The sequence below is a fragment of the Simochromis diagramma genome, unplaced genomic scaffold (assembly GCF_900408965.1).
Source record: "Simochromis diagramma unplaced genomic scaffold, fSimDia1.1 OVJJ01000387.1, whole genome shotgun sequence".
Lineage (NCBI taxonomy): Eukaryota > Metazoa > Chordata > Actinopteri > Cichliformes > Cichlidae > Simochromis > Simochromis diagramma.
Window position 1 is genome coordinate 3701972 of NW_024387152.1, and position 20808 is coordinate 3722779.

General features: G+C 39.7%; 4 protein-coding genes across 5 annotated transcripts in view; 2 read left to right on the plus strand and 2 right to left on the minus strand.

The window, feature by feature from the left end:
• Positions 1-1040: 1040 nt before the first annotated feature.
• On the minus strand, positions 1041-3878 carry LOC120744084 (pepsin A-like). The gene is made up of 9 exons (XM_040048238.1): positions 3759-3878; positions 3411-3552; positions 3157-3274; positions 2523-2641; positions 2222-2418; positions 1987-2103; positions 1709-1853; positions 1412-1510; positions 1041-1315 (listed from the first exon to the last, which is right to left on the minus strand). The coding sequence occupies exons 1-9, from the start codon at positions 3815-3817 to the stop codon at positions 1178-1180; spliced, it is 1134 nt and encodes a 377-aa protein (XP_039904172.1). The 5' UTR covers positions 3818-3878; the 3' UTR covers positions 1041-1177.
• Positions 3879-5205: 1327 nt separating this feature from the next.
• Positions 5206-7345, minus strand: prok1 (prokineticin 1). The gene is made up of 3 exons (XM_040048229.1): positions 7061-7345; positions 6218-6343; positions 5206-5842 (listed from the first exon to the last, which is right to left on the minus strand). Exons 1-3 carry the CDS (start codon positions 7136-7138, stop codon positions 5723-5725), a joined length of 324 nt encoding a protein of 107 aa, XP_039904163.1. The 5' UTR covers positions 7139-7345; the 3' UTR covers positions 5206-5722.
• A 5636-nt stretch (positions 7346-12981) lies between these two features.
• Positions 12982-17691, plus strand: lamtor5 (late endosomal/lysosomal adaptor, MAPK and MTOR activator 5). Its single transcript, XM_040047538.1, has 4 exons — positions 12982-13125; positions 13220-13281; positions 15724-15841; positions 17308-17691. Exons 1-4 carry the CDS (start codon positions 13091-13093, stop codon positions 17366-17368), a joined length of 276 nt encoding a protein of 91 aa, XP_039903472.1. The 5' UTR covers positions 12982-13090; the 3' UTR covers positions 17369-17691.
• Positions 17692-17804: 113 nt separating this feature from the next.
• Positions 17805-20808, plus strand: part of slc16a4 (solute carrier family 16 member 4) — a 32119-nt gene continuing 29115 nt past the window's right edge. Inside the window, exons 1-2 of one of the 2 annotated variants that reach the window (XM_040047534.1) lie at positions 17805-18427; positions 18789-18866. The gene's annotated coding sequence lies outside the window, so the exon portion shown is untranslated. The remainder of the gene's footprint in view (positions 18428-18788; positions 18867-20808) is intronic. The other variant, XM_040047535.1, reaches the window with a different exon arrangement.

The following is a 20808-nucleotide window of genomic DNA, read 5'->3' on the forward strand; positions in this document are numbered from 1 at the left end:
CTAGGTAAATGATGTGAAGTTCTGTTGTTTTTCTTTGTAGACAAATATGGAGAAACTTACTGTGACTCACTGAACCAAGAAGCTTCGGTACGTGCTAAACAGGGAACAAGCAGTCGCTGTGACTCACTATCATGTTAAATTGGAGACATGTTTATACTTTAAACTTCCTCTAAAACACTGTCTCTTGGCAAAATGTGTCTCTACTAGGAAACGAGCGGCATAGTCTACACAATGGTGGACTTCAGGGCTCTGCAGAAGCCCGAAGAAGTGTATGCAAATGTGAGGATGCACAACGCACCAACAGGAGCTGCCGACGAAGAGCATGCTGGGATGGTGGAATACTCCATACTGGCAATCCAACCGTGAATTTGAGTTACAGATTTTAATGTCTGATCCACTTTAATTCTTTTGTCAGTGTTTTGTTGGAAAGTTTTTATGTATATGTCAGTTAACTGCTTAAATACTAAAAGATGTTTAATGATCAAGCAGAGACTGATCACTTCTACTTTGTTTTGATTATTTTGTATCCCAAACCTTGAATGGACTGTAAAATCTGATATCTGATGATGTTTATAATAATGAGCTATTAATGGAGAAATATTGACAGCATAAGAAATGAAATTAAAACAGTTAACTCTGTCTCTGCAGTAAATGTGTGCTTTGTCTGTGTTTGAGACTTCCCCATTCTCATGTTCACAGGTTGAGATAGCAGCAGAGTTGTGAAAGCATGTCATCAGGTTATCATCTGTTCTATCAATGTTTGTCCTTATCAGCTTCTTCGATGTCAGTGGCAACCTGCCCTTTTTTCTTCTGAGAGCTGTTGGGTCATTTTTTTTCTTAGCCTGTTGTCCTTACCATAAAAAAGTGAAAACTTTCAGATCCTTTGTAAAAGGTCGAGTGTATAAAAGAACACACTGGACTGATTCTTGTTCCTGTGACATTTCAGCACAACACAGAAACACTTTATTCTACTGATGTGCGATAATAGTAGATAGCCATGCAAGTCCAGTCGACACAGACACACACACAGAGAAATGCTATGCGTTGCTATAATCTGTTTAATGTAAAGGCAGCTACAACATGTTCACATGCACGTTTTCCACAAACTCCTGTTTGCATAAACTCTCCCATTCCATTAAAATACATGCTTGGAGTATTTATGAGATTACTGATGTCATTACGCTGACTTGGCCAGACCAATGTTCTGGGACTGGGCATTAAAGACGGCATAGTATTCCCGGATGAAAACATCTCCCAAGATCCAGAGCTGCATGGTGCCACCCTGACCAAAGCCAGTCATACAACCAGAGGAGCTCTGTGGACAGGGGAGAAAGAGAAGATATATTTCTTCAAATCTTCATTATTGTATTGTATTATTTGGTGCTGTGGTTGGCAGGATGGTCTTACTGACCTGAGAAACATAGGCAGATGCAGGGACTGTGAAGGCGTTTCCATTGAGAGTGAAGGTGACATCAGGCATGCTCTGGATGTTCTGGCAGTTCACTGTAGCCTGTCAGCAGAACAAAGTCAGAGGCCATGAGGCAGAAGAAAATCTGTTTATTGGTATTTTACAGTTTTCCAACTGAAGCAGCTATCCGAATCCCACTTAATTATTTTTATTTCAAAGTTCTGACGTCAGAGTCTTAAACATCTGTTTACTCTGGGTTCAGAAAAAGGGGAAAATTTGTGTCACGATGGTATGACTCACATCTCCTGACTGGTCGGTTGAGGCTCCAACCCAGCTATTCAGATTGTTGATGTCAGTGGTTGGACCAACAATCAGGGAGGTGCCAGTGTCGATGATGGCCTGGCACCCGCCAGAGCAGGCTACAGTCTGCCCGTTGATGGTAACACTGTGAAGTGGAAAGTTGAATTACAGTCAAGCCAAGAAGTTTTATAACCTTGTGATTTTTTTGTGTCTGATATGAAGCTATAAGCAAAGATGTTGGCTATGAAGAAAACAGCTTTTGGATGACTTATTGGCACCTGTCCATGTTGATCTGCCAGTAGGTGGCAGAAGACAGAGGGATCCAGGTGATTGTTCCAGTGTAGTGGGTGCTGTCAGTACCACCAAAGACCACCTCGCTGCCCTGTTCACTATTGCTAAGATATTACACACACACACACAGGGAGAATCACATCATAAATTCACAAAATATACTCAAAAAGAAAAACCCAATAAAGATTTTCCAGCCAACTGAATTCCATTTTATTTCCGTACCCGCTCAGGTAGACTGAGAAAATGGGCTCTGACACCAGCCCCTGAGTGATCATGTTGTTAAAAACTGGTACAACATTGTCAGAGGCGATGCTCTGGAAGGCCAGTCCTAAGATCCCATCAGCCTGCATGTAAGTCATGAAAGAAGCCTCTGTCTCACTCAATCCAAACACCTGCTTGGCCACAGAGATGCCGCCCACCTGGACATGCAAAACAGCTGTCACTCACAGTTCAGCAAACCACAGAGAGATGCCCATCTGAAGTCTAAATAGACTATGATTTTTGTTCCACGGGTTTTGGTTACCTCAACAGTGTCGCTGCCCAGTAACCCAGTCATGCTGCCAGTCCCGTACTGGATGGACAGAGACTGGTCACCCCACTGGAAGGTGGATGACTGTGATGGGTTGAATTGATTGTGGTTCTCTGCAGAGGATTGCATTTTTAAGTTTTGCAATTTTATACAACTTGGATGTCTAGCATTTCAGTGATGGCAATGAGTGTTGTTCTGCTGGCAAAGTTACAACTAGAACAAGCTAGAAAGAATGTGCTACCAAAGTAAACCAATTCATTATGTGGAGAATCAGAGTTGCAAGTGCAAATACTGCAGAAATCTCAAGTCACTGTGATAATCAAACTGTGCTGCTCTGTTATTATTGCTAAATGACTTCTACTAATGCTCGAAGGATTCCAGTGTTGCTAGTGGTCAAGTTCATCTAGGCTTGTATATTGATTTCGCCTCGTGAGTTAAGAGCATATTTTCTGCTGGAAAAAAGTTACATTATGGATAAAATTCATGAATGAAAAAGAGCCTAAAATGAAAAAGGGATATTTTTGAACAGTATCTAATAGCAGAAGTACACATTTCTGTATGTTCAAACCATACTGGCCAGGTTGTACCATGTTGTCTGAGCTTCGGTAGTCATCATAGTGGCACTCACCACAGGCTGAACTGTTGCAATACACTGAAGGGACCCACAAGTTGGAGGAGCCGGTGTCAAAAATGACAGAGAAGGACTGAGGAGGGGTTCCAATGGAGACCGTACCATAGTAGGACAACTAGAGGGACAGATAAAGAAGGCACAAGTACACAGATGCAGATACAGATTTAAAAAGACAATTTTGAAAAAGTAAAGCAAGGTATGTTTTCAACGACATGAACAAAATCTAAAGCTTTTTACTAATCTGGGCTTACGTCAGCGTCATTGGTCATGGACTCGGTGCCACTGCTGTAGAACTTGGCTGCTGGGTTGTATGGGTGACTCTTCCTGTACTCCTCCCACAACCCTTTCTCTTTGAGGGTTTGCCTGGCAGATTTTCCCTTAATCAGGGGCATCCTACATGTAGCAACGTGAGCAGAAAATCATGCAATGAGCAAGGCAGGCCTGAATTTTACAGCTGGAGAAATGTCTGTGCGATATTCAGGTGAGCAGGAGGACCTTTAGATCTCCTCATAGGAACACGGAGAGTTTCACAATTTTTTATGTATTTAATGTCAAATACATAAAACAAATAAAGAAACAACCAACCAAGTCAGACTTACTTATGGAGACATTCAGCGAAAGCCACGAGGGCAGCCAAAACGACGAGCCACTTCATCATGTTGCTGTCTCTACAGGTAGACTCAGATGAGTGAACGTCCAGTTGCTGAGGCCAGCCCTTATATACAACTAATCAAGGTTGTTTTTCCGAAATGCCCTTTCCTATAAGCTGATATGAAAGATGGTGATAAGAAGCATATGATTTAGAAAACAGACTCTTATCTGGGGACAAATATCCCATTAAGCTTGTGAACACTGAAAGTGTTTAGGAAGATTGTAAAAAAAATGTTTTGTATGAACTTAAAAGTTGCAACTCTAAAAGTCAAACTTGTATTTACAGGGTATCTCCTGAAAATGACAACTAACTTCCAAAGGATTGACTTTATTATTCGTCACATCATTTAAATACACTGTAAGTGCTAAACAGGTACACCAATGTGTTGGTGTGCAGTTCAGGAGATATGATGTCCAGACCTTCTACTTAATACCCGTATGTAAACTTTCCTCAAGGTTTCCAAAGATGTGAGCTTGAATTACTTGGAAAGGTTTATCTGATAACAATAAAACAAAGGTAGGACAAGCAAAGATGTAATCATGTGAAAGTGTGAGCCGTAAATTACAGAAACTTGTTTCCACCACTGTATTTATTTGCTTATTTTGCCATCCATAAGTCAAAATTTCTCATTATTATCTCAAAATTTTGACTTAGTAAACTGAAATTAGGGTTAGGTTTAAGATTTAGACAAACACTTTTTCTCAATTTTCATAAGTTCACTGAAAAACAATAGCTGTTTTTCTGCACTACGCTGCAGTAACATTTAACAAATTGGTAGCATAAAGTATTCACACCCAATAGAAGTAGCAATTATAGTACTCCAATCAAAACATACTCAATTACAGTTATCAAAATGTAATCCTACATTAAACAAATGATGTAAGTGGCTAGTCTTTGAATTTATTCTGGTTTATTATTATTTGCTGTGCATTTATGTATAAGTGGTGTTTTATGCTGTAGCTAAGGTTGCAGCTCTTTATATACTGTAACGGCGAGCTGTATTTGATGAGCATTGTAAATGTTTTCTGTGTGGTAATTCGACCTAAAAAGTAAGTAGTTACTGCAGATGTCAAATAAATATAAGTACAAAGGACAATATTTTACACAGATGCAGTGGAGTATAAATATAAAGAACAAGTAGAGTAAGTAAAGGACAGCACAAGTACCTCACAGCTGCAGGGTAATACTCCCAGTTCATAACGTCTCTGGTGATCTATACTACTTTTTCCCTTAATGTTTTCCTGTTATTAATTTTTTATTAGTTAAAGCTTTTGAAGTCCACGTGTCAGGTCATGATTTCACACTGGACACGGTACATTTCAATTTAAGACAGAAGAAACAAAGAACTACTAACGATTTAACATGAGGGAATTTCACCTTGACTCACGTATGCACTAATCAAATATATTATACAAGGTCAGTTTGCGTGTGAAAGTATTTGCACTAAGATTCTGTTTATGACCGTTATCACACCGTGATTAAAACCAGTTGACATTTCCATTCCATACGGAACATAATGTTTTATGTAACAATATTAACTGAGCCCTCTATAAAACACAACTTTATGTATATGTTTATTGACAGTAATACTCGAACACGTCTCATGATAAATTAATATAAAATGAGCATGATAGAAGCAGCAGATGTGCTAAAGGTTCGCAAATAACTCTCGGGGTAACATTTGGCTTGTTAAATTAAAGCTGTCTCATGTTTATTGTAGATCTTGTTGGTTACACTTCCCTGTTTCTTTTTATGTGCTTGTTGTGTGCATCAGTAGAACCCATACATTTTAGTGCATAGAGTACACAAATGAAGAATAAAGTCACTGAAGAAGATTTTGATCCGCAGGCCGTTCGGATTTCCACTCTGTTTGCTGTTGTGCTTGCATCATTCTGGGTGTTCTCTCGTCCGTTAAAAGTCCATGTTTTTGAAGTCCTCAGTACACCTGTACTTGCTGTCAGCATACCTGGTGCACACCAAGTGGGGGAGACAGGGGCAGGTGTGATGTTGCCTTTTCCCTGGATAAGGTACCTGGAAGCGTGAAAAAGGGGAAAGGGAATGTAGCTTTGGGGTAATCTGACAGCTTAAATCCTTTATGAGCTGACAACTGGAACTGCAGGCCCTAAAGCTTCTCTTAATCGGTCTGAGTTTCAGAGATGGATGTGGTGTTAGTAGAAGTAATCGTCGCCTGTTCCAGATAATCAAAGAGATATATGGCTCAGATCTGCTGAGTAGAATCAATACCCCCTGCACTTATCAGCAGCTTTTCTAAGGCTTCAGCCAGCTTGACAGCAATCAGAATTTCTTAAAACAAGAAAGAAGGATAAAAGTGTGTGTGTGCCTATGTGCGCGTATGTGTGTGTAACACTGGAAGATTATTATAACTGACATCAGATTTATCCCCACCTTGTGGCTAAAGGGGTGGCACTCATCCCCTTCCGCACCTCTTGGGACACACATCCTCAGACCCCTCAGCCATAGACTGACAGCACAGCAAAGGCCAAAACCACACTGCACATCTCTCTCACAAGCCTGCAGGAAAGATAGAAAGACAAGGTGGCAGAGGTCTAGACAAAAAGTAATAAAAGCAATTCTATTGTTGCCAGTAAATCTGTTTCATCTTCATATATGGTAATAGATATAGAGTTTATCTTTTCATATATATAACTTTTACTTATTGTAATAGAGATACCCTCCCATGTTTGGAGAGGGAAATCCATTTGATTTATTCCCTGTCCTCTCCCTAACTCATTTACAAATGAATAGCATTCAGGGGGCTGAGATAATTTCCTCTGATTTTTCCAGTTAACTTCAAGCGGGGGAGGATATGATCTGTCATTAGTCATTTGTAATTAAATTTAACAATATTATCCAGAGAAGTGATGTGTTCAGTTTTCATCCACACACAAAAATGTAAGTTAAAATAATTTAAAATAAAATGAAAAATTTATATATATATATATATATATATATATATATATATATATATAAATATAAAAGGATTTTGTGATGATGAAAATATAATGATAGAAACAGACATTTTAAATATTTTTCTTGATTTTTTAAAAAATTATTTGAATATACTAGTGCCCCTGAACTGAAGCAACAGTTACAGTTATGATAGACACAATGTAAAATGCACTTTCAATATGACAACACACAGACTGATGAGTTGATTAAAATATTGCTCTAGTCTGATAAATCAAAAACCTTAACATTGAGTTGCTCCATTAGAAATTTCCATCTTACCCCTGTGATAACAGCTCCTCTGCACCAGCTCCCAACAGACAACAGGAGGAAGGACAGCAGCACCTCCCTGAAACCCATGACAGCAACAAGAGAACTGGACTCTCTCAGCACCCCCAGCACCACACAACAACTGTGAACTGTCTCTGTGGCACGTCAAGCTGGTTCCCCGACTCTTCAGCCACTCCTCAACGTTTACACAACTCCTTAGAGAAGGCAGCCTCCCTTTCTCCTTCTCTTTATCCACCTGTGACCCCCCCACCCAACACTCTCCCCTCCCTCTCTTCTTTCCTCCCTCCTCATGCCAGAAAAATCCCCCTTACACCCCTTCTGCCTGTCCACTCAGAAGCTCTGTCGTCTCACCTATCCAGATGATGGCTTACGAAGACTCACTTTAGGGTTCGACTACATCGTCTCTGGACCGGAGCTGTAAGAGTTTCCACCAAGCTAGCAAAAACAAAAGAACCAATTCAGGAGTTGACAAACTAAAATAAATCTGACATGTCTGTGGAAGAAAGGGCACAAGTCCTGAGCTATTTGTCAATCAGAAGTGATCAAGACAAAACAAATAAAAATCAAAGCCATCTAATGAGTTTACTGACATTACCACATTACTGACTTGTGGGTTGGTCTTCTGGTAAAACAGAAACGAGAACGCGATATTTCTTATTTATCACATTACTGTATGGCAGGGGTAGGCAACCTTTCTGATGACGAGTGCCATTTAAAATTTCCTCAGAAGTCAGTGTGCCATATGATTGCATTAGCAATAAATTTAATAACGCTCTATATGAACAGTTACGCACTATATAGAACCACTTTATAGAATTATATTTGTTTGCAGATGTTGGCAGCTATCAGTGAATAGTTATCAGCTATTTTGAAACAAAAAAAGACTTTTTATCCATGACACCAAATGAACTGTACAACAGAAAATACAAATGCTATTTATGGTTTCCTCACAACAATGATAAGAACAATAAACTGGGCCAATATGACATGTTTGTTAATACAGGGAAAATGTGATCTCTGGTCTCCCACTCAGAGACACAGGTCTCCTCCCAGTGTCCAGCATTCAGATGGCTGCCTGAGGACTCATGTGAGAGAAAATCCACTCACACAGATATGTAGAGTCAAATACTGTCAATAAGGCCTCTGCAATGTTCTGAAGACAGTTAAACTTGTCAGGTAGTGATGTCCAGCAGGTGAAAATGCAGCTCCATGAACACGCACAGCTGTGGATTCCAGCTGCTTCGATGTTGCATTAACTGGCATTAACTCAGCCAGTTAATGTGAGACAAATCCAGCTGCTCATTAAAGATTTCTGGTTTGATCAGAAAAAAAAAATTGGTCCATACACCTGAAAGTCCCAAAAACGCCTTGTGTCTCAAGCCTACGGATGTATCCGTGTATTTCCGTGGTGCTGATGCTGTGCTGAGCGGAAAGCTGCTGAAGCTTTTGAAATGTCGGAATATGGAAAGCTAACAACGTCCCTCTCACCAGTAGGCTAAGTTATTTTTAGCCAATTACAATTTGAATCTGGTAGTTGGGGTTGTTAGCTAAGATACCGTCATGAAGAAGCAGCACAACTAATGTGTCTATGAGAGCTAATTTGCAATGTGCACCGCTGACGCGGCCATTTATTTTTTAATGCACCTTCTCATATTAATTCACTGCGTGTCGTGCACAGGGCTGGACTGGGACAAAAATCGTCCCGGGCATTTTGACTAGAGACCGGCCCACCAGGTATTAAAACCATAAAGCCTTTGAATGAAAACAAACACTGTTGTGACAGTGATGTACAGTCTTGTTGGTATATGTATGATTTCTATACATTTTACGTCAGATAAAAACTTTGGTTGTAAGCTTCAGATAATTATTTAATAACAGACATTTTAAATGAGAATAAGAAAGAAAAGTATTTCTTTGTGCCCCCCTCTCTCTGTTAATGCCCCACCTGGCCCCCCTGGCAAAATTTTGCCAGACCCGCCCCTGCATAGTTACCAGCTGTCAGCTAAGTAAAAAAAGGATCCTGGTGTTATTTGTCTCTCAGAAACAGTTCATAACTTCCCTTCAACTCAGTCATGTCACCTAAAAGGTAAACCTGTTTCTCCATCACAGCCCTGATGATTCAGTAAGGGCATCTCCTGGTTTCCTCTTCATGTTTCCCTCTCACCAGATAGCCAAACTGATATCATGACCAGCAGCTTTACAGCTGTGGCTCCAGCAAACATCAGCTGATACTAGAAATTAATATTAAATAAATTCTAACAACAGCTGATCAAGCTTAAACGTGCTGCTGTTGTTTAGCGCGACATCCGGCGGTTTCCTCTTTCTGGCACAAAGTGGGCGATAAACAAACGAGAGAGAAAAGCCGATCAGCTGATCATTGATCAGTTTCATGATTGAAGTAGCAACAGGCGAGGGAGGGGCAGAGAATGAGAGAAGAAGAGGCAGCTGCAGCGTAAAGACACAGAATAACTCCAGCTTTGTGTCTTTTTCATTGTAGCTGAAGTCCGGGACAAACTGCGTCCCTTCTCAGCTCAATACGAAACACGTAATAATTTCTCTGAATACGGACGATTCGTCTTTTCACTGGACGGTTGGCAACTCTACTAACTAACCTTATGAATAAAATAAAGTTCAACATCAGTAACATCATAGCACCCACCCAGCTGTATAGAAACTCCGTCATGCTAGCTAGTACGCAGTACGAGTTACTGTAACTGATTGTAAAAAGTCAGCACAATGAGAATACTCGTGCCATCAGTTAACCCTTTCGCGTGCCAACTGTGGCACGCGTGCCTAGGGTTGCCGACCCCTGCTGTATGGTGTGTGTCATGATGCTATGTGTTTTAAAGAGGTTTAAATGAATGATTAAAACCTCGCACCACTCCTCACTGAGACGTCGAAGCTACAGTGCCACTAAAGTGATACGAGAATAGGAATAATGAGTCTTAATGTCTCTGAATTATGGTAGTGAGGATCGCAGTGATACATCGACTCTGAGTCAGGTCTCTATTTCAGATCCAGCTCATTTGCAGATTTACTGCAGCTCTAATGTATAGGTCACGAATAACTGGATTTATACCAACCTCTGGTTGTACAAGATTAAAGATTTCCTGTGTGTGTGTGTGTGTGTGTGTGTGTGTGTGTGTGTGTGTGTGTGTGTGTGTGTGTGTGTGTGTGTGTGTGTGTGTGTGTGTGTGTGTGTGCAGGCCTGTTCTGCTATCTTTGGAGGACAAATTTTAATTTGAAATTAGGGAAAAGACTTAGATTTAGGGTTTCATTGAGAATTCAGTAAGGTTAGAGTGACTGGCTTTGCTGTGACGGCTAAGGTTACAGCAATGGGCTTATGGATTTAGTATTTTATTGGCTGTCCTCATGAAGATAGCAGGAGTTACTGTGTGTATGTGATGTGTACGTGATACATGAGCATGCATGTATGGCAGAAAAAGCAGGCTGAAAATTGTTCCTTATGCACAGACTTATACTTTTACATGCGTCTGTGAGTACGTGACTGCTTGGACAGTGATGAGCAGCTGGTTGTCAGAGAAAACGGGCAGACTGTGATTTAAGTTGCGAAAAGAGAAATATGAGCGAGAGAAGACGAGAGCCAAAGACAGAAAAAAATTAGAGGGAAGGAGGGAGGGGGAGAGCACCCCTTGGGTTACTCAGCAGGACATTACCCTGCTGCTGCACAGGTGATGGATTCCTCCAATGCAGTGGCCATATAATTACATTCACCCATTTTTGCCCTGTCAGCAGGAGCACTGGAGCCAAGCCATCCTGGGACAGGCAGCAGAAATCATGTGGAGGTGTGCCCAGAGGCCTCACACTAACTTCTAAAGAAATTGCATTAACAAAATCTGCCATCAAGAGGGTACAAGAAACGAGATTTCTGTTTTAAACCCAAAGTATTATTGCTATATTTTACATGCAATAAAAGCCATTGTTACCGTCCTTGTATTTATTATGCTGAGTCATTCTGTTATGTTACATGGATGGTGGAGAAGATTGTGTTTGAAGGGGTGATTTTGCTTCTCAGTACCGAGGAGCACCTTCGACATTGGAGTTGTTTTAGGCAACCTCAGCTTATTTGTGGGTGTTGAGTGACTGCTCCATAGGAATACATTGGGAAGTGAATAATCAATAAATATATTCAGAAGAAAAACTAAACTAATCTGATTTTATATTTATACACCTCTGAGTACCAAAATCAATTTCTAGTGGAGGTGGGTATGAAGAGAGTAACAGATCAATGATGAAATATAGAGCAGCAAGGTTTCATTACATAACCTATCTAGTGTAGACAGTTACTTCAGTGAATGAGGACCTCGGGACACGGAAGACTGTACTGAATATTATACTCATGAATCAAACACTTTTCGCAGAGTGGGGAATATGAAATCTCATCATGATGTAAATGTTACGGTCCTGTGTTTTGTCCACTGTTTGTTTTTTGTTCAGTGTTTGGGTTTTGAATTTTTCCTTTTTATATTTGAGTCTATTTGGGTTTTTGTTTGTTTGTTTGTTTATTCATGTTATGCAAAGTTATAGTTCTGGCTACTGTTTAGTTTTCATGGTGTTTTGGATGCCTTTTCAGATGGGTAACAAACCTACTGCTTGTTTTGGATCCATGATCTTTATTTAGCTTCAGTTCCTAGTTTGAGTTATTTCTCATGCGTTAAGTTCCTTCTGTGCTTGCCTCTGTTATTCCCTTCATCTTATCTTTCTGTGTCCTCCAGTGTTCCCTTCATTTTTAATATGAGCTTTCCTGTCTCTGTGTTTATTTGTAGCCTTTGGATTGTTTCCTGCTTTAGTGTGATTTATTTCTCTCTGATTTCCTGTTTTTGAATCGTATTTTCTGTCTGTTGAATTGTCTTGATTACTTTCATCTTTGTCATGTTGGTGTTTTGTTCCCTGTGCATGTGCTTTTGTTGTCTTCAGGTCTCCTTGTATTCTTTGTACTTTGTGCTTTTGGACTTATTATCAGCTTTCTATTGACTCCTCTGTGTTGTGTCCTGCATTCTGGCTTCATTGCACACAAAACTGTGACATACACTCACTGGCCACTTCATTAAATATGCAAGTTTGATGACTCTTTATTTAGGCATTGAGACAGTCGAGATGACATTTTGAAATTCAAACTGAGTATCAGAATGGAGAACAAAGGTGATTAAAGTGACTTTGAATGTAGCATAGTTTTTGGTGCCAGAAGAGCTGTTCTGAGTTTTTCAGAAACTGCTGATCTATGGGGATTTTCCTGCACAATTAATTCTCTAGGGTATAAATATGGAAGTTACAAAAATGTATTAGCAAATATCGATCTATCTAGTCACAAACTCTGTGCTTTATATGAACGTAAGAACGGCCAGTATAGTATGAATTAGATAATATGGAAGTTAACCCCATAGAAAACAGAAAAGGCGAATGCAAGCAGGCAATAGATTTTAAACTGGGGAGTGTGAATCATCATTTTAAATGTCAGAAATAAATTTGTATTTGTAATTGATTTTTTAAATCCATTTAGTGATGTCTCTTTTAAAAATTGCATTTTTTCAAAAGGGTTTTGAAAAAATAGTTTTTAAATTTGGCATTAAAAAATGTTTTTTTTTATTAAGTTTTTATTTGTTAGTTTAATGCCATTTTATTTTAAATATTTATTAAATTAATTGATTTATAGTTCATTTAGAAATATTTATTTATGATCAGTCCTTTTATTTTCGATTGAAATATCAAATAATTATTGACTTTATTAATGCCTGAATGTCCAATAAATGAATGAATGAGGGAATGTATTTTGATGCATCATTCATCATTAAATCACGAAACGCTTTATTTCAATGCGCATGACTCACTTGGTCCTACATACTATTGTATATTTCCGCGCTTGGCATATTTTGGTCCTCATATGGACCCTTAGTTCATGTGACAGTCAGCTGACTCTACCCGGAAACGTTGAGGTAGCAGACAACAAAAATACAGCTTCATTGAGCAAACTTCGATTTAAGTTATTCCCGATTGATAACAATGGAGTCGACCCTCGAACAGCATCTCGATGATACGTAAGTTAAAACCACTCTAGCACTGAGTATATGTTTTACGTTTTTGTGACCTTTAAAGCGACTTTCGCTCCTTCTGTGTGTTTGTTTGTGGCAGCATGAAGAATCCAGCAGTGGTTGGTGTGCTCTGCACGGATCAACAAGGACACAACCTGGGCTGTAAGTGAGGAAATCCCAAACTAGTTCACGTTAACTGGCCTTTTACTTGTCAAAGTGCACTGGTGTCACTGCTCAGATGCTCAAAGTTATGGGTTATTTAGCCATAAGTCATTACGCTTTGGATGGGAGAGAGAGTACCGAGTGGTGGTGTTTTCACGAAAACATTAAGTTCTTATCGATCAATACAGGTCTACAAATAAGCATTTAAAGTAATACATAAGACAATATAAAACAGATTCAAGAGCAAAAGAATAATTCAAATAAACAAAGTAAAAACACAAGTATTCATTTTAAAAAAATCCACGTTAAGCTCCTTCATAATAAAAAGGTTGTGGGCATTTCTTTGGAAATGTGGGGATTTTTTTTTTTTTTACCTGCAATCTGTTAATTGTTGAAGCTCAACGGCCATACTAAAATTTCTACCTAAAGCATTGATCATAATGGGTTAGTGACGTTTGTCACTGCATGAAACAGAAAGACACACTTACATCATTATGAAGGGAAAAAATATTCAAAAAGAATAGAAGCTTCTCAACTTAAAATTGTAGTAAAACTATATTGTATACTGATCTGAGTATTAGCATTGTACATACTGTATTTGTAGTCAAATGTAATCATTAGTTTTAGAATAATAAGTTCTAAGTTGTTTTTAAACCATCCACTACTAATACATTATTCTAATACAATAATAAAATACAATAATTAAAAAACTTTAACTATGTTGATGGAGAATTAATTTTCATTCTGCATATAAGTCAAGTGAGAATGAAAGACAATTAATTATGAAAGCTGAAATTTTGGGAATTTGGTGGTCTGCAGGATTCAGGTGTGTGTTAACACACAATGCCACAATCTTCCCATGAGTGGATGTCTCATGGTAAATGTGTTAAATGTTAAACATCATGAACAAGATGGCTGCAGTGTGCTCCACCGAGTCCCGTGAAAACATTCTTTTTTTACATGACTGAGAGTCAGCAGCCTGCTCCTATGCTTGCTCTATCAAGGATTAATAAATGTTTTAGTGATCCCTTGATTAACTTTGATGTAGTTCCTGTAAAATCATCCAAACATGGGTACAAATGTTACAGACGGTATTTTTCAAATGTACAGTGGTCCCTCGTTTATCATGGGGGTTACGTTCTAAAAATAACACGCGATAGGTTAAATCCGCGAAGTAGCCAACTTTATTTTTTATAATTATTATAGATGATCTCCAGTATTATAGAATGAAACCAAAGGCACCCGCGGTTGCCCTTGACGGTGCAAAACGTTTTGTTGACATTGTTGTGTTTGTTGGGGAGAAAACATACAAACATGCAGTACAGCACTTCAGAGTCACACTGCTAGCAATTGAAGATTTATGTAAATTTGACAAACTGAACGCATTCTGTACTGTACAGGAGACATGGCACGGAGGAGATTGGCTGTAGACCATTGTCAATCAATCAGGACGCAGAACACAACGCGCTGTAAAAATAAATAAATAAAATAAAAATCATGCAAAATTGCACAAAAAAAATCTGCGAAACAGCAAAGCCGCAAAAGGTGAACCGCGTTATAGCGAGGGACCACTGTAAATGTAAACGTTTTACTAGGTTTTCTCTGATACAAAAAATTGCTGCTCTTTAATAACAAATTGTGTGTCGTGTATCTTTCATTCAAAAACATAATTAGCATATTGATAGTGGTATAACTCAGCTGGAAGGGTTATCACTTACACCAGATTATGTGCTGCTTTATCAGCATTTGTGGATTTTATTACATTTGACCATCAGACTTTCATATCATTGAAATACAAGTAGACTCTCTACTCACAGGCTCACTTTTCACTGCGATGGAATGTCCACTGTGTGATAGTTGTGTGTATTTGAAGTATATGCTTCAAAACAAACAAAAAAAGTTCATTAAAATATTATGAATAAAATCTTACTGGCCAAGCAATTTTGCTGTCTCATGTCTGCGTAGTAAATATGAACCTAGAGCCAGCAGCCACTCAACTTACACACAGACTGTCTGTCCTAACGTAACAAAATCTACAGACAAATCCAACTAATTATCCACATAATGCTGTAAAATGTTCATTTTTGTTCGTCTTACAAAAACTGAAGTGCAGAAACAGCAAATTGTGTTTTCCAGGGTTTTGTGTGTCTTGATCTGACTTCTTGACCAGGTGCAGAAACTTTCTGGATTGTTGCTAAGAGTGGGCCTGGAAACGCAGTGAAATTAGTATGCTTGTCCGAAACCGTGGATTTGTTCCTTCAGGTGTAGCCTGGTTTTCCTTATCAACAAAGAAATGTGTTAAAATCAAAAAATGTTGGTTTGGCTCCTCAGCTAGAAGCTAGACAACATGAGTTTGTTAGATGCACGATGACCTTAAAGAGAAATTAATCAACACTGGTTTGAGTGTTTTTTTTTCTAAAAAAAAAAGTCTTTTATTTCCAGGCCGCGGGTCCCTGTCTGATGAACATGGCGGTGTTGTGTCCGTTTTGGCCAAACAAGCTGCAGCTCTCACAAAAGACCCAACAGACACTCCAACCGTATGCCTGGAGTCCGAGTCGGGGTGAGCACTGACACGACTTTTGTCTTTTTGGTTTTTGTTTGACTGACTTTCATCTCTCCTTTTTTTCTCCATCTCAGTGAATTCAAGCATTGCACTGATTAATATGCAGGGAGATGAGTACTGTTACGAAATCAGTTTCACCCCAGTTCTTTTTATTCCTCGGGCATCCAGAGACGGCACCGGAACTCAGTAGTCATTTTCACAAAACCTTTATTCATCTTCAGTTAAGCATGCATCTTCTAGAAGGGAGGACGTGCAAGGCCGGTGTCCCTCTGCAGATCTTCACTCCTTTGTCTGTGAAACACAGTTTTGTAGGAGCGACCCCATCATAAAACCACCATGGTGTGCTGCAAACTCTGTGTCTGTGTGTGTATGCACGAGCATGTGAGTGCCTGTGTGCGCGCGTACCTGTGTGTCTATGTGAGTGCACGTGAGTGACTGTGCATGTAGGTGTGGGTGCGTCATAACAGTCAAAGCACTGTGTGTGTGTGTGTGTATTTGTGTACGTGACTTCCTGCCGGTCATAAAAGTAATCTCCTCACCTAAGCTACACCAAATTCCTCTACACATTAGAGAACACAGAGTTAACATATTACAAACACTGAGACCGCCACCCAGGTCTCACCTGGGGAATTTCCACTCAACATTAACTTCTCTTTGTCTTACTTTCACAGCTCAAGTGGGGGAAAGTCTCCTAGAAATCTACTCCTAAGTTTATGACACACTCAGGCCTTTATTACATCGAGGGCAGTGTCAGTGTCTCTACAATAATTCTACATTTCTGAACTCTAAAGTAGGCTAAACATATCTTCAGTACCTCCAAAAAACATCTGAAAACAGGCCAAAATCAAATGATTAATTTCTCTAACTGATCACAGGCTTGACAAAAAGACTTTATTTTTGCAGCTCTGCTGCCCCCTTCTGGTGCACCATTAACATCAGCTCGCAAAATACTTGTGACAGAAGGAGAAGTTATTAAAAATAAAATTAAGACTTTAAAGTGATAGGATAGAGACAATGGATGAGCCTGTTTTTTGTTGTTATTGTTTTTTGACTGTTTCCTTTTTAAAGGTGGTTATTTATTTTGTTCTGATTATTTCTAGAGTTTGATCATTTGTAACCACTTGATAAGAACAAATTTGTGGTTTTGTGATGAAATCTAGGAAGTGGTGCTTTCTTTGTGTGCTAGTTTACCTCGTTTACTGAAATTTGTGGTAATGATGATGACAAAAATTTTTTTTTGAGTAATAATCATTGATTGATTGCTCATACTGATCATCAGATTAGCAGTGTACGACTGACAGGTTGAAAAAGATTTATCAGTCAAAGGTGAAAACATGTCATAGAGAAAAACAGAGCATTTCCTGAACTTTGTCACCTTTGACTAATCCCTGTTTGTCAGTACAGTTTTTGTTTATCAGCTCAGAGTTTCTACATTTTTTTTTTTATCTTTATTTGTTCTTTAGGAACATTCTGGTGAGGAGTCACGGGACCATCACAGTAGCAGTTCATAAGATTGCATCTTGAAGACAACCGACTCGCTGAGGATTGTTTTTTCTCTCTTTTTGTAAAGAAGTGTATGCACAAGTATGCACATTAAGTTTATTCACGCAATCCAAAAACTGATTTGCTGTTTCTGTATATTCAGACTCCATATTTCAATAAGAAGATGCTTGTTCTTTAAATTGAATGGTAAACACTGATCTGAAAGTAATACTGTTACTTTGATATCGTTTCCAAAACCAGCTCCGTGCTTTGTTATATCAACGCTCTCTGTTCCTGTGTCTTTTTGATTTCAAGGCTGTCGTACACAGAGTAACAACCCCTAATAAACTTTAACTTGACTTTGAGATTGCCTAATGTGTGTTAAGTATTCATTGTTTTCTCCTTTGCTCAGTCTTACATGGTTGAGCCATTTTCTTGGAAGCTGGATGATATTTGCTGCAGAGGTGAGAACAAACTGGTTTCAGAGTTTGCAATCATTAAACGGAGCTGCTATAAAGCCCCAGTCGTTTTGAGAGTAGGTGCAGGTGGGAACAGGTATCATCCGGGTGCTCTCCTCTCTGTAAGAACTTGCACTGATTTTGTAATATTGCTTGCAGATGGCCTATTTTTAGATATAGTTCCCGCCTATCCTGCTTTCTATAGCACATGGTCTCCTATTCACATACTAGACCGTGTAATGTGAGTAAAGTCTGCCTCGCTCTAAGGTTCTGACCGCAGAGGGGATTTTTTTTCCTTCCTAGTCTCCGAGCTTTCAGATTGGGACTCATTGGTGCTACAGTCACGTGGTTCTCCTCCGCGAAGGCTTTGCCCTCTGCAGCTCCTCGGCACAGAGAGCGATGCTGAGGCTGAGATGTGAGATGCAACTCAGAGGGTCCCGCGCATAGAGGCAAAGTTATGGCACGATCATCCCCGGAGAAAAACGTCCCGCAGCAGTCTCTCTGTGCCGAGAAGTCCCTCAATGGTGACGCGCACGTCTTTCATGGGCGCAGAAGCTCTGAGCGAGAAAACTCCAAATTACGCGTCAAAACAAACTAGTTCAAAGCGGGACAGAAGCAAGTCGACGGCAGGGGGAAATCAAAGGTACGAGCAGCTTCTTCTTTAACTGCAAACACGTTTCAACTTACTTATTCCTCAGATGAGTAAACGAAATGTTCGGATTAAATTTTAACCGGATTTTTCTTTTATTGGTAAAGATCTATGTTCTCCCACACACAAAGCTCAGACACGGACAGAAATATAACTGTCCAAAAACAGACCGGTATCCTCGTTGACCCATGAAAGTTATTTCGGGGTTAAGAGAGTTTCACCTACATTGCGTCAGTCCAGGTTCGGGCCTCTTTTTTTGGTCTGGTGGATAAGAGATATAATCTCGTGTCAGTGCCATCCCATGTCTGCCTGAATTTTCACATCTGTTTGAGCGACCCTTCTCTTCACTTCGCAGCGGTGCTGAGTTGAAGTGAGCGGCGCAATGCAACCGGCCTGCGAAGTGAAGATAAGGACTGGCTTGCAGCTACACAAGGTAAGACCACCCTGTTTTTTCCCCACTATAATACGACTGCAAGTCAAAGGCTTGCTCCATAATCTCACTATTCCTGATGTAGAAGCAAGAATGCTGGAAGATATGGGTTATTTTGATTGATGGGACCAAAAGTCATAAAGACAGTGTCACCAAGCAATAATAAACGAAGTATAATTAAATTAACTTTTTTGTGAGTTTTAGCAAAGTCGCAGTTTATGTAATCTCCTAGGAGATATAAACTCCCATTTAATCTCCCAGGAGAAAAAAAAGTTCAGCTATCGATGCATAATCCACACAAAAGTATGTCACTGGCAGTGAACAGGCCTAATTACTAATACTTGTGCTTTGTTAACGCTTTATGTTGACTGGAGTACTCCAAATAAAACATGTTATGATGAAGTGGTTGACTTGTTCCTCTGCTGATCACCTGGAGACTATGAATAGGACTTTGCATCTCCGGTCCAGGGGCGATTCCGGTGTGGTTCCAAAGCCCTGTGTGCATATGAAAAGTGGCACAGATGACCACAACTATGTCCATCACTATTTTTTATTTTCACAGGTTTTGCATACAAGGGCATGCCTTTTACTTTTAAGTGGAATTATAAACAAGCAAGTCTCAGGTCCCAAGCTGCACACGAGGTGATAAATCTATAAGAAGAAACTTAATGCGAGATAATTAATAGGGAACAAGGTTAAAGGTTGATCTAGCATGTTTAAAGGTTTTAAATAATCTGAGTTGTCTTTCACACTAATGCAGCTATAGAACACTTTTGGACCGGATGACTGTTTTTAACTAACCTAGTACTTTAAGGTCTTCTATAACTAAATATTGTTATTTACTAAGTCTGCATTCACAGAACAGTGTTCTCTTAGTTACTGATGGTGACTGTAGCTAGGATCATTGGAGTGAAAGATCAGATGCCGAGGCTCACTAATCGCAGGTTTGACATTATGCTGTGCGCAAAGATCACTAATTTAATCATTCATTCATTTAATCTTGAGTCTATAACATCATTAATCTAGTAAATACCTCATCCATACCTGAAAAAAACTGAAATAATTCTTGACTTTTTATGTGACCTCCGCCTGGAAAATGCATCTTTTCCAGCCTGAGGAAATACAAATAATGAACAATCAAATCTATGCAGTGCGTGTTGGATCAGCCTGTTAATGACAGAAGGGAAACTGTGAAACTTAAAGTGCAGGACACGGAAAGTCAAATCAGGTATGTTACTTATCAACTAAAAGCAAAACCTCTGCTCTTGCCACACCTCTGTGTGCCACACCTCTGTGTGCCACACCTCTGTGTGCCACACCTCTGTGTGCCACACCTCTGTGTGCCACACCTCTGTGTGCCACACCTCTGTGTGCCACACCTCTGTGTGGCAAGAGGACAGAATCTTGGTCGGATAGGACGCCCATCATAACAGACATATTCACAGGATGTTCTTACTGAGGTTAGCGCTGTGTTCTTGTTACCTATTTTCCATCAAATAGGTTGCAAGCGAAGAAGGCAAACATCTGTGTAAAAGCAATGTATTGATGAGTGCATCTTTCACATTGAATTGGTCAAATGCACTCTATCTTTGCTACAAACAGCATTTCCAGTGAGGGTGCAGTGGACTTTTGACTTTTGGCTTTACAGTGTTGGCCTGTAAAGCTAAAAAGTCCACTGCACCCCACTGCACAAAGCGTCCCTTTCCATTATGAAAATGCTATCAATCCCCAACGAGAGCATGCTGTTCCCTGCCGAGTTAGAGGGACACGTCTTCCGTCAAACCGAACCCACCTATGCCCTATTCACTCCACCTCTAAAGAACTGCCCCAAAATTCATTGGGTTCTCATTTGCTCATGTCCCCTCTCCCCTTTATCCCCACCCCCTTCCTCCCACCCCAACCCCCCCTCCAGTTTCATGAAATTGGATGCAGGGGTGGTTGCATA

What these genes read in the sequence shown, in the direction of transcription:
- LOC120744084 (XM_040048238.1), bottom strand. Translation starts at nt 3,817, where the DNA reads ATGATGAAGTGGCTCGTCGTTTTGGCTGCCCTCGTGGCTTTCGCTGAA. An exon ending in CCATGACCAATGACGCTGAC is followed by an intron (nt 3,275 to 3,410) that starts GTAAGCCCAGAT and finishes CTGTCCCTCTAG; the next exon opens with TTGTCCTACTATGGTACGGT. An exon ending in CATCTGCCTATGTTTCTCAG is followed by an intron (nt 1,316 to 1,411) that starts GTCAGTAAGACC and finishes CCCTGTCCACAG; the next exon opens with AGCTCCTCTGGTTGTATGAC.
- prok1 (XM_040048229.1), bottom strand. Translation starts at nt 7,138, where the DNA reads ATGGGTTTCAGGGAGGTGCTGCTGTCCTTCCTCCTGTTGTCTGTTGGG. An exon ending in GAGGAGCTGTTATCACAGGG is followed by an intron (nt 6,344 to 7,060) that starts GTAAGATGGAAA and finishes TCTTTCCTGCAG; the next exon opens with GCTTGTGAGAGAGATGTGCA. An exon ending in GCCACCCCTTTAGCCACAAG is followed by an intron (nt 5,843 to 6,217) that starts GTGGGGATAAAT and finishes TCACGCTTCCAG; the next exon opens with GTACCTTATCCAGGGAAAAG.
- lamtor5 (XM_040047538.1), top strand. Translation starts at nt 13,091, where the DNA reads ATGGAGTCGACCCTCGAACAGCATCTCGATGATAC. An exon ending in GAACAGCATCTCGATGATAC is followed by an intron (nt 13,126 to 13,219) that starts GTAAGTTAAAAC and finishes TGTTTGTGGCAG; the next exon opens with CATGAAGAATCCAGCAGTGG. An exon ending in ACAAGGACACAACCTGGGCT is followed by an intron (nt 13,282 to 15,723) that starts GTAAGTGAGGAA and finishes TTTTATTTCCAG; the next exon opens with GCCGCGGGTCCCTGTCTGAT.